Below are 15,657 nucleotides of genomic sequence, written 5' to 3' on the forward strand. Positions count from 1 at the left end.
TAATAATTAAACTGCAGGATTTGACAAACACACACTGTAGTAATGGTTACCAATTTAGATGGCTAGGGATTAGATTAATGGAGGAAGATACTATTAATGTCTAGCACAAGGGTTGGCCTTTTTTTAACAAGGGAAAATGGTGATCAGGTGAAACACTATTCACTTAGCGTTTCAAAAAAGACTCTAGTCTGACTAAATTGGTCCAGGGCAGCCCAAAACATGGTGGAAATGTCTCACACACTGTCTAAAATGCAATTTGGAGCAAAACCTATTTTTTGAATTTTTTTGTGAAAATCCTTAACTTTGGGGGGTTCCTGAAGACTTCCAAACATAGTGAAAACACTCGTACCATCTGATTGTAATTTTGGGGAACACTGGAGCAAAATTTGCATTTGTCTAAAGTCACAAAAGTGGCTTACAGATCTTGCTGTGTCTAGAAGACCCTGTGATGGTGTTGGAACTCAGAGATAGTATGGATCTAAACCATATATGGCTTTATAGGTCTGCCCAGAAACAAACTAATCAGCAATGAAGATGTTTCAACATGGAATTTATATGGTGTCCTGTAACTGGCTCCTGCTGTATAGCTTTAACAGCTCTGAAATCATTCTTATCAAAATGATTTGTTTCTGATCAAAGCCATGATCAACTTCACACAGTTTAGACATGCATCCACTCTTCAGTGTTGATGCATCCCTACAGTGTAGTACAGGGGTCCTCAAACTAAGGCCCGGGGGCCAGATGCAGCCCTCCAGGGTCATTTACCTGGCCCTCGCTCTGGGTCAACCTAAGTATGAAACTACTTGAAAGCACACAATAACAACAACAATCCTATCTCATCAGCCAAAAGCAGGCCCACACTTTCCATTGAAATACTAATAAGTTTATATTTGTTAAAGTTGTTCTTAATTTTAATTATTGTATTGTTTTGAAATAATTTTTGCACTACAAATAAGATATTTGCTGTGTGTATAGGAATTCGTTCATGTTTTTTTTAAAATTATAATCCGGCCCGCCAACAGTTTGAGAGACTGTGACCTGGCCCTCTGTTTAAAAGGTTTGTGGACCCCTGGTGTAGTAGATTATCAAGTGTACAGGTATATCAATAAACACCAAAGTTAGGGCGGTCAATGCCACTGCCCTTCCAAATTCTATGTATGGTTGCAAAAGCTAGAGGGTGAAGAAAGCTATCACGAAGAAAATAAACTTGTCTAAAATGTGGTGCTGGTGAAAAGTTCTGCAGGTGGACAAAATCAGGGGTGGCAAGCTCACCTATAAATGGGTCCTGGAGTAAATGGATACCAAGAGGGTTAAACTGAAGGTAGGTCTTACAAGAAAAGATAATACTATTTGGCAAAGTGGAAGTCAGTTATAAAAGAGGAAGAGCATATTGCATGTGGTTTACTCTCAGTAAAGGAAACCACAGACTTGAGTTTGCAAGGCCTGAGTAGATAGTTGATAACAAGATGACTTTGAGGTCTCATGGGATCATCATAAATTGAAGACTACTTGACAGCAGTTCACAACAGCAAATGATTACTGATGCAACTTTTAAAAACACCACAAGAAAGAGAATCAGCATATTTGGGGAAAACTGTTGGCTTTCAGAGGTATATATATATATTAAAATGTTAAAAGCCCTTTAAAGAAAAGGCAGGGAGAGAATGACAGCCTTATGAGACCATTCAGATGTTGTCTATGAAATGAAGAATCTCTCCCCCTGAAAACCAGGAACGAAACCACTGAGGACAGAACTGTAACGGTGAGTGGGAACACTCCATATTCTAATATTTTGTTACAGGTCCCATTCACACTAGAGCAGTAGTGGTTCTCCAGCTGTTTTGGACTTCAGTTCCCCCAATTTCTTACAACTGGTAAGCTGGCTGGGATTTCTGGGAGTTGAAGTCCAAAACACCTGGAAGATCAAAGGTTGGGAACCACAGCACTAGAGGGTCCCATTTGATCATGGAGGCTAAGTAGGTCCGGCTCTAGTATCTAGATGTAGGTTGCCAATGAATACCAGGTGCAGTGGATTATATTTCACAGGACCACCTTTCAGTATTCCCTATTGGAGGCACATATACATGTATGTGTGTGCACACACGAACATTCATATATCAACTGGGCTCTCCAGGCCAATGGATACTCCACCTCAGACATCAGAAGAGCTGCAAGACCAAGAACAAGCCACGAGAGTAAAGATGAAGATCCACCCAGAGGAAAAGTGTTCCTGCCATACATCAAGGGAACCACTGACGGCATAGGGAAGCTGATGAGGAAACATAACATACAAACAATCTACAAACCCACCCAGAAAATCCAACAAATGCTACGTTCAGCAAAGGACAAGAGGGATCCTCTCACCTCTGCAGGAGTCTACCGTATACCATGCAGCTGTGGACAAGTCTACATAGGGATCACCAAACGCAGCGCCCAAACACGAATCAAGGAACATGAAAGGCACTGCAGACTACTTCAACCAGAGAAGTCAGCCATAGCAGAGCACCTGATGAACCAGTCTGGACACAGCATATTATTTGAGAACACAGAAATGCTGGACCACTCCAACAACCACCATGTCAGACTACACAGAGAAGCCATTGAAATCCATAAGCATGTGGACAATTTCAACAGAAAGGAGGAGACCATGAAAAATCTAAAATTACTACAGCAAAACAGCAGAGAGGAAACAACCAGGCACATCTTAACGCCTCTCAACAGAACATTTTCCCAGGCTCAGCCAAGCCTTCAAATGCTAATGAAGGTGGTCAGCTGAAACATTCACACCTAGCTTCAGCAGAGAGCTCTTTGCCCAGTCATTCCACAGATATATAAACCCATTTTCCTATTTCCAACAGACCTCACTACCTCTGAGGATGCTTGCCACAGATGCAGGCGAAACGTCAGGAGAAATGCCTCTAGAACATGGCCCTATAGCCTGAAAAAACCTACAAGAACCTAGTGATTCCAGCCATGAAAGCCTTCGACAATACATTCATATACAGATGTAAACTCAGAGATCCAATTTTGTAAGTTACTTCAATACACTGCCTCCCTCCTGTCATTTCCCTTACTATATATATATATATATATTTTAAAAAGTGTTTTGATTTATCTCAACATCAAGTTCCTTGTTTGATGTTATTTGCTATGCAGTTGTTGTCAAATTATGGTGACCCTATGAATGACATAGAGCCCCTATCATCAACAGCCTTATACTGATGCTTAGTATCATGTAGAGCAGTGGTTCTCAACCTGTGAGTCCCCAGATGTTTTGGCCTTCAACTCCCAGAAATCCTAATAGCTGGTAAACTGACTGGTATTTCTGGGAGTTGTAGGCCAAAACACCTGGGGATCCTCAGGTTGAGAACCACTGCTCTAGCTCGACATAAGAATATCTGTTCTTACTGGGCTTATATTAATAAGACACACATTAGTAGTACTGCACTTGATAGATTATTCTAATACTCAGGTCTTCTTTCTTTAAGAACAAGAAATTGTTTGCAACAGTTCCTTTCTTCTGAGAGCATTACTTGGTACCTCCCAATTTCAAAATTATTATAAACAATACAAGGTGCTTCAAAAATAATGGACCAATTTCAAAACAGTATATTTCACAATAGCAATATGTTACAATTACAGGCAGTCCCTGAGTTACAAACATCCGACTTACAAATGACTCATAGTTACAAACAGGGGTGAGTCAACAGAAAGTGAGAGAAATCTATCCCTAGGAAGAAAAATTCACTCCTGGAAGAGTTATCATGGGGAAAAGGTGTCTCCACTGAAGCTTTAGCATCAATGGTTGTTTCCACAACAACCTAAATTTTTCAAAATCCTATTATCACAGGAACAGAAAGTGAGCTGAAATCTTCTGAATAAGGGCATAGACAGCAAAAAAATACACCACAGTGGTGTTAACCCTTCCCTATGCTATCCAAAGCTATTATCTATCTATCTGGAATTGCACTTAAGAAATGTACCTGTTCCGACTTACAAATTCAACTTAAGACCAAACCTACAAAACCTATCTTGTTCGTAACTTGTGGATTGCCTGTACCCAAAATGTTACACAAACTTTAATAAGTTATCAAGTTTTACTAACCATTTTGAGCCAGAAACAAATCTACCGCCCTCCCCTACAAATGGAGAATACCTCATTAGTACTTATGTTGCTGGGTCACCATCTTGCAAATGACTATGGCTATGGGCTGCTTGTGCCTTAAAAGTAATCATTTAAAAGTCTATGCCTCACCTTTTCACGGGGTAAGAACTTCATTCATGGTTGCAGAGATATGGCGATTTAAAACTGAGCCCATCTTTTTGAAATTACTAGATGATACAATTTTTTCCATGTCAGGAGTGACTTGAGAAACTGCAAGTCGCTCCTGGTGTGAGAGAATTGACCGTCTGCAAGAACGTTGCCCAGGGGACATCCAAATGTTTAATGTTTTACCACTTGTGGGAGGCTTCTCTCATGTCCCCACATGGGGAGCTGGAGCTGACAGAGAGACAAATAACCAATGTTGATTATTTAGGCTAGAAAAGATCTTGTTTTCCAAAGTTTAGCAATAGGGTTGGATTCATTCTTAAGCATATGTAGAGCAGACCCAAGACAATAAATGGGATGTTAGTTTTGGCTACGTAAAATCCAATGATTTTCAACAATTTCTGCACTGACCATTACTAAGTCTGTTCAACCCTGTTTCTATTTGTCTCTTTCCTACATCTTAGTTACTGCCTATTAATTTAGAATGATTACATTTGGCTAGTTGAACAAACCTATTTTATGGGATAGCATAATATTCCACATATAATTCCAAGGATTTCATTGGGACGATAGTATAATAACTAGGCACTGGGGTACTGATAACAATAGGCACAGAGGGCTTGAGCTCTGCAGCTGCAGCTACAGCTTCCCGCCCATCTTTATCCTGGCCTGCAGACCATTCTGTTTAATCTGTTCTACCCTCCCTAATTCCCCACAATGGACCTATTAAGAAAGGAAGCTGTAGGGGCATTGCTTCCTAATGACAAAGGAGAGGTCTGAGTCATTTCATTGTGTAACTGCATAAGCCATCATACCAGATATGGAGGGATGGGGTAAGAAGGTGAAGATGCTGTCTCAGTTTGCCTCTAGTATGGAAGGGTCTCAATTGAATGAATTAGCAGAGAACATGAACAGAGTGATGGCAGGGAAGGACAACATTTATTTATTTATTTATTTGCCATACTTGTACCCCACTCTTCTCTACCCCAACAGGGGGAATCAAGGTGGCTTACAATAGCAAAAAGAAAGGTAGGGCTTGAGGACACAAAAAAGGAGATCTATTTTCCACAGAACCCATGTGAAAGCAGTCCAGAAACTACACAGAATATGACTGCAATAAGAAAGGAACACAACACATAATTTGCAAGACACAGTAGTGGCTGCTACTAGCTTTCCGATACTCTGGATGCCATTTCCATTTACAGGCACCCTCGAAATTCTCAGGGTGGTCCGCGAGAAGGCCTTACTGGTACATTATTTAAACTGTTATGTTTATTCATATTATGATCTGATCACCATGATAAATATATCCCATATGCATGGAGGTATTGGGGTAATGATACAAAAGGTTTGGTAGGGTAGATCCTCAGCCCCCCTCCCCGAAATGAAACTCAGCCCCCCCCCCCCCCCCCGTTTACAGGCATCAGATACAGATACATAGTGATTGGTTCTCTTTGGCTTTTACCCGGTTTGGGTCCTTATATGTTATTGAATGACAACTCCCATCACTTTTGATTATCTGCCATGTGGAATGGGGATAATGAGAATTACAACCCAACAGCTCTGAAGTAGTGGAAAAGTTAAAGGGCATTTTAACTTCAGACATCATATCCTTAAACTTTGTATCTAAATTCAAATCTCACTATCCTGACTAAAAAGAACAAGTTGCATCCTTCCAAATGTTACTGTATCACAACTCCCATCAGCTTTAGTCATGATGTCTAATGATGAGGAATAGAAGAGTTGTAGTCCAGCATCTGGTGTGCCACATAAAATGATATGGTGGGCTGTATTTGGCTTGCAGGCCTTGACGTTGACACATGTGAGCTTGGTCTTTTGGTCTCTCTTTTCATAATCCTATTTTGGAAATCAATCCATTTTTCTGGGTGTGGCTTGGCACTCTCAATTTGATCTCTTTGTTTATCTTGGGTACCATATTTTCTTATGAGATTGTCTTCTGGTATTTCAAAAATCACACCTTGCCAAGAGCAAATTTGGTTCAGAATTAAGAATCTTACAAAAATCTCATCTTCCTCTTTAGAGAGTGTTTCTAGATCTGAAGGCTATAAAGACTAGCTTAAAATAGGTACCATGGATTAACCTTGGGTAAAAAATAAATATACCAGTAAGATTTGTAGTCATCAGAAGATTTGTGGTCCTTCATAATCTCTGCCCCACTACTGAGTAGTAGAAACAGATAACATAAACAAATACTTGAAAAAAAACTTTTGTTTGCAATTTCAGGCAAAACACAGGATTGTTTTCTTGGCCAAGAATGGTTTACTGAAGGTCGCAATTTCCTTTCTAAGTGTTTACTGATGAGAAGGTAGACCTAATATCTGGCCTTGACCCAATTTTTGCTTAAGATGAACTTTCACTGAAATTTGGGGCAGTTGCCTGATAGAAACACACAAGGCAAAATTGATTTGAAATCTAGTATGTACAACCAACATGAACAACTTCAATTTACTGCAAAGATAAGGATGTATGTTCTATACTTCCTGCACAACACCCACCCAGACATGAATCACAAATTAAATGGATGTATCAACTCATGGTTTGGAAAGAAAGCAATAGCAAATATTTGCTTTAGGTCAGAGGAAGAGCAAGAACATGGTTAGTCATTTTAGTCTGATTACAAATAAAGGTTTTATACACAGTAAATGTTCTCTCTTTCTCTCTCGTGTGTGTGCGTGTGTGTGTGTGTGTATATATATATATATATCTGTTTTACTCCAGCAGATGCATTCTACTGGAGGCAGTATGAAGCTTTTCCCAGTGCCACAACATTGTCAAAATTTATGAAAAGTGCATACTTAGATCAAAATCATATTCCTAACTTACTTAGATCAAAATCATATTCCCATATATAACATTTTACTTTTTATCCTTTATGCATTGTAAATGATTGCCAAGTATTCTGAACACATTTTATCCACAGTTAAGGCAAACTGAGTTTGAACTACTCTCAGAAGATTAGTAATTACCGTATATACTCGAACATAAGTATACTGGTGTTCCGTAGAAGATTAAAAACTTGGATGTTCGAACAGGCCTTTGATTAATCAGTGCAATGAATGTGACGATCACAGGAATTGAAATATGGACGATGAATTTTGGATCACGACTCTAGTTATGAGATGCATTGAGTTGTTGCTGTTGTGTAATATTGTGTACTGTGCTTTTTAATTTGAATTGTGGATTGTTGACTGTTTTTATCCTGTTGTAAACCGCGTTGAGTCGCCGGTTAGGCTGAGAAACGGCGGTATACAAATAAAGTAAATAAATAAATAAATAAATAAATAAGCTGACCCCAATATAAGCCGAAGCACCTAATTTTACCACAAAAAAACTGGGAAAACATATTGACTTGAGTATAAACCAAGGGTGGGAAATGCACCCACCCAAGTTTCAAAATAAAAATAGATACCAATAAAACTACATTGAGGCATCAGTAGGGTAAATGTTTTTGAATATTTATATAAAACTATAATTTAAGATAAAACTGTCCAACTCTGATTAAACCATTATTCTAACCTTCTCTAATGTAAATGTGCTTATGGATCCTTCCAATAATAATAAAGAAAGTAAAAGAATAAATGTAATAATAAAATAATAGAGTTAAATAATAAATATTAGGCTTGGGTGGTTTCATTTGTTAATTTCGTAATTCGTTATTAATTCATATTTAAATTAGCTTACAATCCAATATTGAGCCATGCAGGACTACTGTGAGGAGTAATTAAAAATCAAAACAATTTTTCCAATTTATTTCGTATTGTTTCGTAATTGGTTCAAAATTGTTTCAAAATTGTTTCGTAATTGTTTCGTATTTATTTCCGTATGTCTGGTGCAAGTTTTATAGTTGTTGTTTGTTTTATCAGTGATAAAAAATAAATTATCACACCAACAGTCAACAACAGCGGGAGAGGAAAGCTTCAGAAGTTCCCCCTGTCCCATTTGGAGGGTTTTTTAGCATATTGCGCAATTGCGTCCGCCATTAACGAATTGATTCGTAATTTTACAAAATTTCATATATTTTGAACTTTTTTAAAAGAAAATTTCGGAATTCTTTAAAAAAACAAAGCGGAAGGGCTCCCCTAAAAATGAAACGAGTTTAGAACCAAATTTTTCCGTAGTTACCCAAGCCTAATAAATATAATAACAATAGAGAAAAATAATAAATATAATAGTGAAAATAGTAAATGTAATAAAATAATAGAGTAAAATAATGTTAATGTAACAATAATAGAGTAAAATAATAAATGTAATAATAATAACAATAATAACAATAACAACAGAGTAAAATAATAAATAACTTTGACTTGAGTATAAGCCGGGGGGAGGGGGAGTCAGTTAACTCATATTTAGGTTCATTAAAAAGAAAATAATGAAGAAATCTGTCTGCATCTTTTCATTCACACACACAAATTCATACAAGCTATAATTTATGTTAATTATATAGTACATAAGTATGAGAGCTTTTTTTTAATTCCTCTGAATAAATGGAAAGAAAGTAATAGTCCCAAGGCTTTAAATTTTCATTTGCTCTTACAATGGAATTTCCATTTACATGTAATATTTAAATATCTAGGTGTGCAATACCACACAAAGACTTGAAGCTTAGATTGACTTCTAGAACGTATGCCTTCCTTCATTAGTTTCCAAGGAGAAGAAACAGACAAGAAAGTGCAGTTCAGGAAGGCTGTTGTTTTTTTTTTTAGGACTCTACAAAATAAGTTCAGTTAAGGTCCAGGAAAAGGAATAGAGTGGAAGTGAATATGCACCTGGGATGCTAGCTTGCAGGTTTGCCAAACAGAAATACAACTTCATTTCCACATAACCTGACACAGAAATCTTTAGCAGACTATGTTCCTTGGGGGTAGCTTTGGGAACCAAAAATGCCAATTTTAATCAAGATCTACTTCTTCCTACATGGAAATCCCAATTGCTCACTGGAAACTTAGTCACATTGCATGTGATCTGATGTCTTCATATTATTAATCCAAAAGAATGGTAGAACACTCTGTCTTTCTTCTTAAAGTGTTTGTTAAACACCCAGGTAGCAGAACATTTGTACCGAAAGCAAAAAATTCGTCACTCACTCCTATCTAATGTTTTCCAAATGTTGTCTCAAAATTAAACGGGCTTCTGAGTTTCAGAGTATAGGACATTTCGTCATGGCCACCAATATTATTTGTTTCTGTTGTTTACTTTGACAGGTTGAGTGTCCTTTATTCAAAAGGCTGGGAAACAGGAATGTTTTGGATTTTAGGTTTTGGATTACAGGCTGAACATCCCTTAACAGGAAATCAAATTATTCCATAATTCAAAATTGTATGATGTTACCTTCAGGATTTGTGTATAAGGTGTTTCATATGCACCTTATACACACAGCCTAAAGGTAGCTTTCTATTTATTTACTTGTTTATTTTATTTGTATCCTGCTCTTCTCAACCCCGAGGGGGACTCAGAGCGGCCTCACATATCGGCAATAATTCAATGTCTTAAAGTAACATACAATTAGTAAATGTCTACATGCTTTCTACACAACATTTTAACAATTTCGTAATGAAGTAAAGTTGGTGTATATCGAAGGATCAGCAAACAAAGGTGTCACTAACTCAGCCATCCATGAGGTTTGCAGAATTTCAAGATATTGCTGTGTTGCTTTGATGCCACTGGCCCAAAGTTGCAAGGTGGAAATACAGATTGAACATCCCTTTTCCAGGAATTCCAAAATCCGAAGTACTCCAGAATCCAAAATGAGTGTCTGAGAAAGTGACAATTATGGTTACTGATGATTCAAGATACCCAAACTTTTATGTCATGCACTGCATTATTCAAAATACTGCGTATGAAACTACTTTCTGGCTACACCTATGACAAGCATAGGCAAACTTCAGCCCTCCAGGTGTTTTGGACTCCAATTCCCACAATTCCAAACAGCTTACCAGATCTTAGGAATTGTGGGAGCTGGAGTCCAAAACATCTGGAGGGCCAAAGTTTGTCCATGTCAGTTCTATAATGTCTACATGAAAGGTAAATGATTTTTGTTTTTAAAGTTGGGTGCCATCTCCAAGTTCTCATTAAAGACTTATAAACAAAGACCCCGTCTCCAATGACCATTTAATGCAGTTTCAAAGCAGTACTGAAGAAAGGGGGTTTGCTGTGCAGATGATTACACAGGACATTCTGGAACCAGTTTGAGGCCTAGGTGGCAATGACATAACACTGATGCACATTAAGGGCTTTCTTTCGTTCAATGCGGTAAATGGTCAGAGAGACGGGGCCAAATACGTGTTTTCCACAATCCAAAATCCAATCATTTCAAACAAGGGAATTCAGCCTGCACTCTTTTGAAGACAGAAAACTCCCACCTACAGAAAGGGAGGTATAGGTGAAGCTAAAGGGTGCTTCTATACCAAGTATGGGCAAACTTGGGTCCTCCAGGTGTTTTGGACTAGTAGCCAGATTTTGTTCCTTTTCATAGTTTCCTCCTTTCTGTCGAAAATGTCCACATGCTTGTGGATTACAGTAGCTTCTCTGTGTAGTCTGACATGGTGGTTAGAGTGGTCCACCTTTTCTGGATTCTCAAATAATATGCTGTGTTCAGGTTGGTTCATCAGGTGCTCTGCTATGGCTGACTTTTCTGGTTGCATTAGTCTGCAGTGACTTTCATGTTCCCTAACACCTCCCAACAAAGGATTCCCCCATGCAGTTATCAGCCAGGCAGTTAGGAATTGTGGGAGTAGGTGTCCAAAACACCTGGAGGGCCCAAGTTTGCCCGTTCCTGATCTACACTGCAGAATGAGTGCAGTTGGACATCACTGAAACTGCCACAGCTCAATGCCATGGAACTATGGGAGTAGAAGTTTTGCAATAATGAAAATTGGAAACTGGAGGATGCATCTTCTTTGGAGGGTTTTAAGCAGGGGCTAGACAGCCATCTGTCAGGAGTGCTTTGTTTGTGTTTCTCCTGCATGGCAGAAGTTTGGACTGGGTGGCCATTGGAGTCTCTTTCCAATCCTTTCATGTTCCCTAACAGCTCTCAACAAAGGATTCCTCCAGGCAGGAATTAGGCAGGCTGTTAGGAATTGTGGGAGCTGGAGTCCAAACACCTAGAGGGCTGATACTTGCCCATACTTGATCTACACTGCAGTTGAATACCACTTAAATCAGTGTTTCTCAACCTGGGGGTCGGGACGCCTGGGGGGTCGCGAGGGGGTGTCAGAGTATTTTTTGTTGGCCATGGGGGTTCTGTGTTTGAAGTTTGGCCCAATTCTATCATTGGTGGGGGTTCAGAATGTTCTTTGATTGTAGGTAAACTATAAATCCCAGCCACAAGTCCCAAATGTCAGGATCTATTTACCCCAAACTCCCACCAGTGTTCACATTTGGGCATATTGAGTATTAATGCCAAGTTTGGTCCAGATCCATCACTGTTTGAGTCCACAGTGCTCTCTGGATGTAGGTGAACTACAATTGCCAAACTCAAGGTCAATGCCCACCAAACCCTTCCAGTATTTTCTGTTGGTCATGGGAGTTCTGTGTGACGGGTTTGGTTCAATTCCATTGCTGATTGGGTTCAGAATGCTCTCTGATTAAAAGTGAACTACAGTATAAATCCCAGCAACTAAAACTCCCAAATGACAAAAATAATCCCTCTCCTAACCTCACCAGTATTCAAATTTGGGTGTATCGGGTATTTGTGCCAAATTTAGTCCAGTGAATGAAAACACATCCTGTATATCAGATATTTCCATTACGATTCACAACAGTAGCAAAATTATGAAGTAACAATGAAAATAATGTTATGGTTGGGGGTCACCACAACAGGAGGAACTGTATTAAAGGGTCGGGGCATTAGGAAGGTTGAGAAACACTGACTTAAACAGCCATGGCTCAACGCCATGGGAGTAGTAGTTTTGCGAGGTCTTTAGCCTTCTCTGCCCAAGAGTGCTGGTGCCTCACCAAAGCCTAGGATGGCATAGCATGGAGCCCTGGCAGGGAGAGCGGTGCCCAACTGCACTCATTCTAACAGCGTAGCTGGAGCCCAAAACAAAACACAAGGGAGTCCCTTTGGGGGGAAGAGCATGAGCAAAAGGGTCGGGAAGGGCTCCTCCCTCCCTTAGAAAGTGTACACACAAACAGAGGCAGCCCCCACCCATATGCCTCCTCCTCCTGCTCCTCCTCCCCAGGACCCTGCTCTTCCTCTCCTTGAGGCTCCCCCCCCCCCCCGCCACCTCCTTAGAAACCAAGTTACTCACTGTGTACCCCGTGGAGGGAAAGGCACCGCAGGAAAGAGAGGGATCCCGGTGGGCAGCAACGCCTCGCCGACTCCGGAGTCTTCTCGCTGGGGAGGAAGGAGGAGGAGGAGGAGGAGGAGAGTTTGGAGGAAAGGGGTGGCTTGTGCAACTCCTCCAAGCGACAAGGGGGGGGGGGGGAATGGAAAGGTGCGCCCGGCTGGGAGGGAGTAAGAAGAAGACGAAGCCAGGGGCTTGGCTAGGGGCGCAGGAAGCCCAGCCTGCCGCTCAGCCTTGGAAACGGAGGGCTTGCTCCACCGTTTCCTGCCTCGGGGAGAGAAAGGAGGGGAGAGAGGGGCAGGCACGTGGGCGCTCCAGCCCCACAGGCAGGGCTCTCCTCGGGGCGTGGGCGGGGGCTCTTGCTTCAGCCCTTCCTCGGTGAGTCAGGCAGGGAGAGCTCGCCTCTCTCTCTCTCTCTCGAAAGCAGGCTTTCTCAACCTTCCTAATGCCGTGACCCCTTAATACAGTCCCTCCTGTTGTGGTGACCCCCAACCATAACATTAGTTTCATTGTTACTTCATAATTTTGCTCCTGTTATGAATCGTAATGGAAATATCTGATATACAGGATGTATTTTCATTCACTGGACTCAATTTGGCACAAATGCCCAATATACCCAAATTTGAATACTGGTGAGGTTAGGAGAGGGATTATTTTTGTCATTTTGGGAGTTGTAGTGCTGGGATTTATAGTTCACCTACAATCAAAGCACATTCCAATTCCATCAGCAGTAGAATTGAACCAAACTCGGTACACAGAACTCCCTTGACCAACAGAAAATACTGGAAGGGTTTGGTGGGCATTCACCTTGAGCTTGGGAGTTGTAGTTCACCTACATCCAGAGAGAACTGTGGACTCAAACAATAATGGATCTGGACCAAACTTGGCATTAATACTCAATATGCCCAAATATGAACACTGGTGGGAGTTCGGAGGAAAAAGACCTTGACATTTGGGAGTTGTGATGTCTGGGATTTATAGTTCACCTACAATCAAAGAGCATTCTGAACCCCACCAACAATAGAATTGGGCCAAACTTCCCACACCGAACCCCCATGAGCAACAAGAAAAACGGTGTTTTCTGATGGTCTTTGGTGACTCCTTTGACACCCCTCGCTACCCCCAGGCGTCCCGACTCCCAGGTTGAGAAACACTGATCTAAAGCTCTTGCCCTAGTGGGCTTTCTGAGGTGCATCTACACTGTGGAATGAATGCAGTTTGATACCTTCTCCATGCTACAGAATCCAGGGAGTTGCAGTCTTACAAGGTCTTTAGCCTTCCCTGCTGAAAGTGTTGGTCCTCAAAGTGTTGGGTGAGGTACTCCAGTGCTTTCTGTGACTGAAGGCACCACTTTTGGGCAGGCAACATACATTCAGAAGGACTCGTTGAATCAGAAGGACTCAGAGCATTCAGAAAGACTCATCAGAAGAGATCTCAATGGCCACCCAGTCCAAAGCCAGCCATGCAGGAGAAGCACAATAGAATCATAGCATCATAGAATCATTGGGTTGGAAAAGACCTCGTGGGCTATCCAGTCCAACCCCTTCCAAGAAGCAGGAAAACCGCATTCAAAGCATCCCCGACAGATGGCTCACAAAATCATCAATTCTAATTCCAGTCATTAAACAATCGGGGCCAGCTAATACTTCCCAACAAAGGATTTCACCAGCCAGGAATCAGCCAGGCCTTGAAGTTACATGGCCATTAAAACGCCAATCAAGGTGATTAATTACAACATTCACATCTGCCTCAAGCAGACATGAGTTCTTTCTCCCACCCTGGACATTCTACAGACATATAAACCTCACTTGCCTAGTTTCCAACAGACCTCGCAACCTCTGAGGATGCTTGCCATAGAAGAGGGTGAAATGTCAGGAGAGAATGCTTCTGGAACATGGCCATACAACTCAAAAAACTCACAGCAACCCATACTCATAGAGTTGGAAGAGACCTCAATGGCCACCCAGTCCAAATCCCTACCATGCAGAAAAAACACAATCAAAGCACCCCCCACAGATGGCTATCTCTAGCCTCTGTTTAAAAGCCCCCAAAGAAGGAGCATTCCAAGTTTCATTGTTGAATTCCACTTTACAGTCAGAAAGTTCTTCCTAATGACATTGTTAAAGATATTCATGTAACACCCATTCCACTGATGGTATAGCTTCCAACAGCAGACTGCAATGTGATTTCGCAATGTCTTTACGTCCAGGTTAAGAAGTTTGTTGCAGAGCTACACAGTTTCTTGGCAACACAACTGAGCTCTTCTTGCCCTATGATCGAAATGAGGCACTCCCTATCCATGATCTGCATGCAATGCTCGGTGTTTCTTCCCCAATTCAAGAAATAATACACATTTTATGTGTTGTCGAAGGCTTTCATGGCCAGAATCACTGAGTTGCTGTGAGTTTTCTGGGCTGTATGGCCATGTTCCAGAAGCATTCTCTCCTGACGTTTCACCCACTTCTATGGCAGGCATCCTCAGGGGTTGTTTAGTCTGCTGGAAACTAGGCAAGTAAGGTTTATATATCTGAATACAACTGTAATAATGGAACATTTATTGTACTCATTTATAAGGGAAGGGAATTTCAGTTAATGCTCAGAAAAGATAAAGATAATATGTTGATTTTTTTTTCAATTTTCAATTCAAGCTCACAGACCTCCTGCAATATATTCCCTGTGACTCTGGAGGCAAGGATTTGAATCATTGCGCAGCCATGGAAACACACTAGGTGACCAAATCACACTCTTCACTTGAGATGCGTTCTCTTTAGGGTCATCATAAGTCAGAAACTTAAAGGCACACAACTTACTATATCTGCATTCTGCTAGCTACCTCCTTGCTCAACCAGCTCTCTCTCCACCTCCTGCCTGTGAAGAGGTGATAGTGCTTTTGGGAAATAGAAAGAGGAAGTTACTAATAAATGGGGGTGGCCAAACACTGGGATGTAAAAAGCATTGCTATCACAATCATCTTTATTTCTGCAGCTTTACTAGGTTTTCTGTGGCTAAAGTTTTTTCTGATGATCCAGCCAAAATACTCTAAGGTGCATGCAGGGCCATAACCAGAAAAAAAAAAGGGGG

At 40.8% G+C, this 15,657-nt stretch overlaps 1 protein-coding gene across 1 annotated transcript in view; it reads right to left on the bottom strand.

Annotated features, from left to right (window-relative positions):
- TNFAIP8 (TNF alpha induced protein 8) overlaps positions 1-12,902 on the bottom strand; it is a 51,185-nt gene extending 38,283 nt beyond the window's left edge. The window contains exon 1 of the mRNA XM_060761947.2: positions 12,541-12,902. Within this exon, the coding sequence (XP_060617930.1) occupies position 12,541 (1 nt within the window). The 5' untranslated portion in view covers positions 12,542-12,902. The remainder of the gene's footprint in view (positions 1-12,540) is intronic.
- Positions 12,903-15,657: the final 2,755 nt, after the last annotated feature.

Source organism: Anolis sagrei, chromosome 2 (assembly GCF_037176765.1).
Source record: "Anolis sagrei isolate rAnoSag1 chromosome 2, rAnoSag1.mat, whole genome shotgun sequence".
NCBI lineage: Eukaryota > Metazoa > Chordata > Lepidosauria > Squamata > Dactyloidae > Anolis > Anolis sagrei.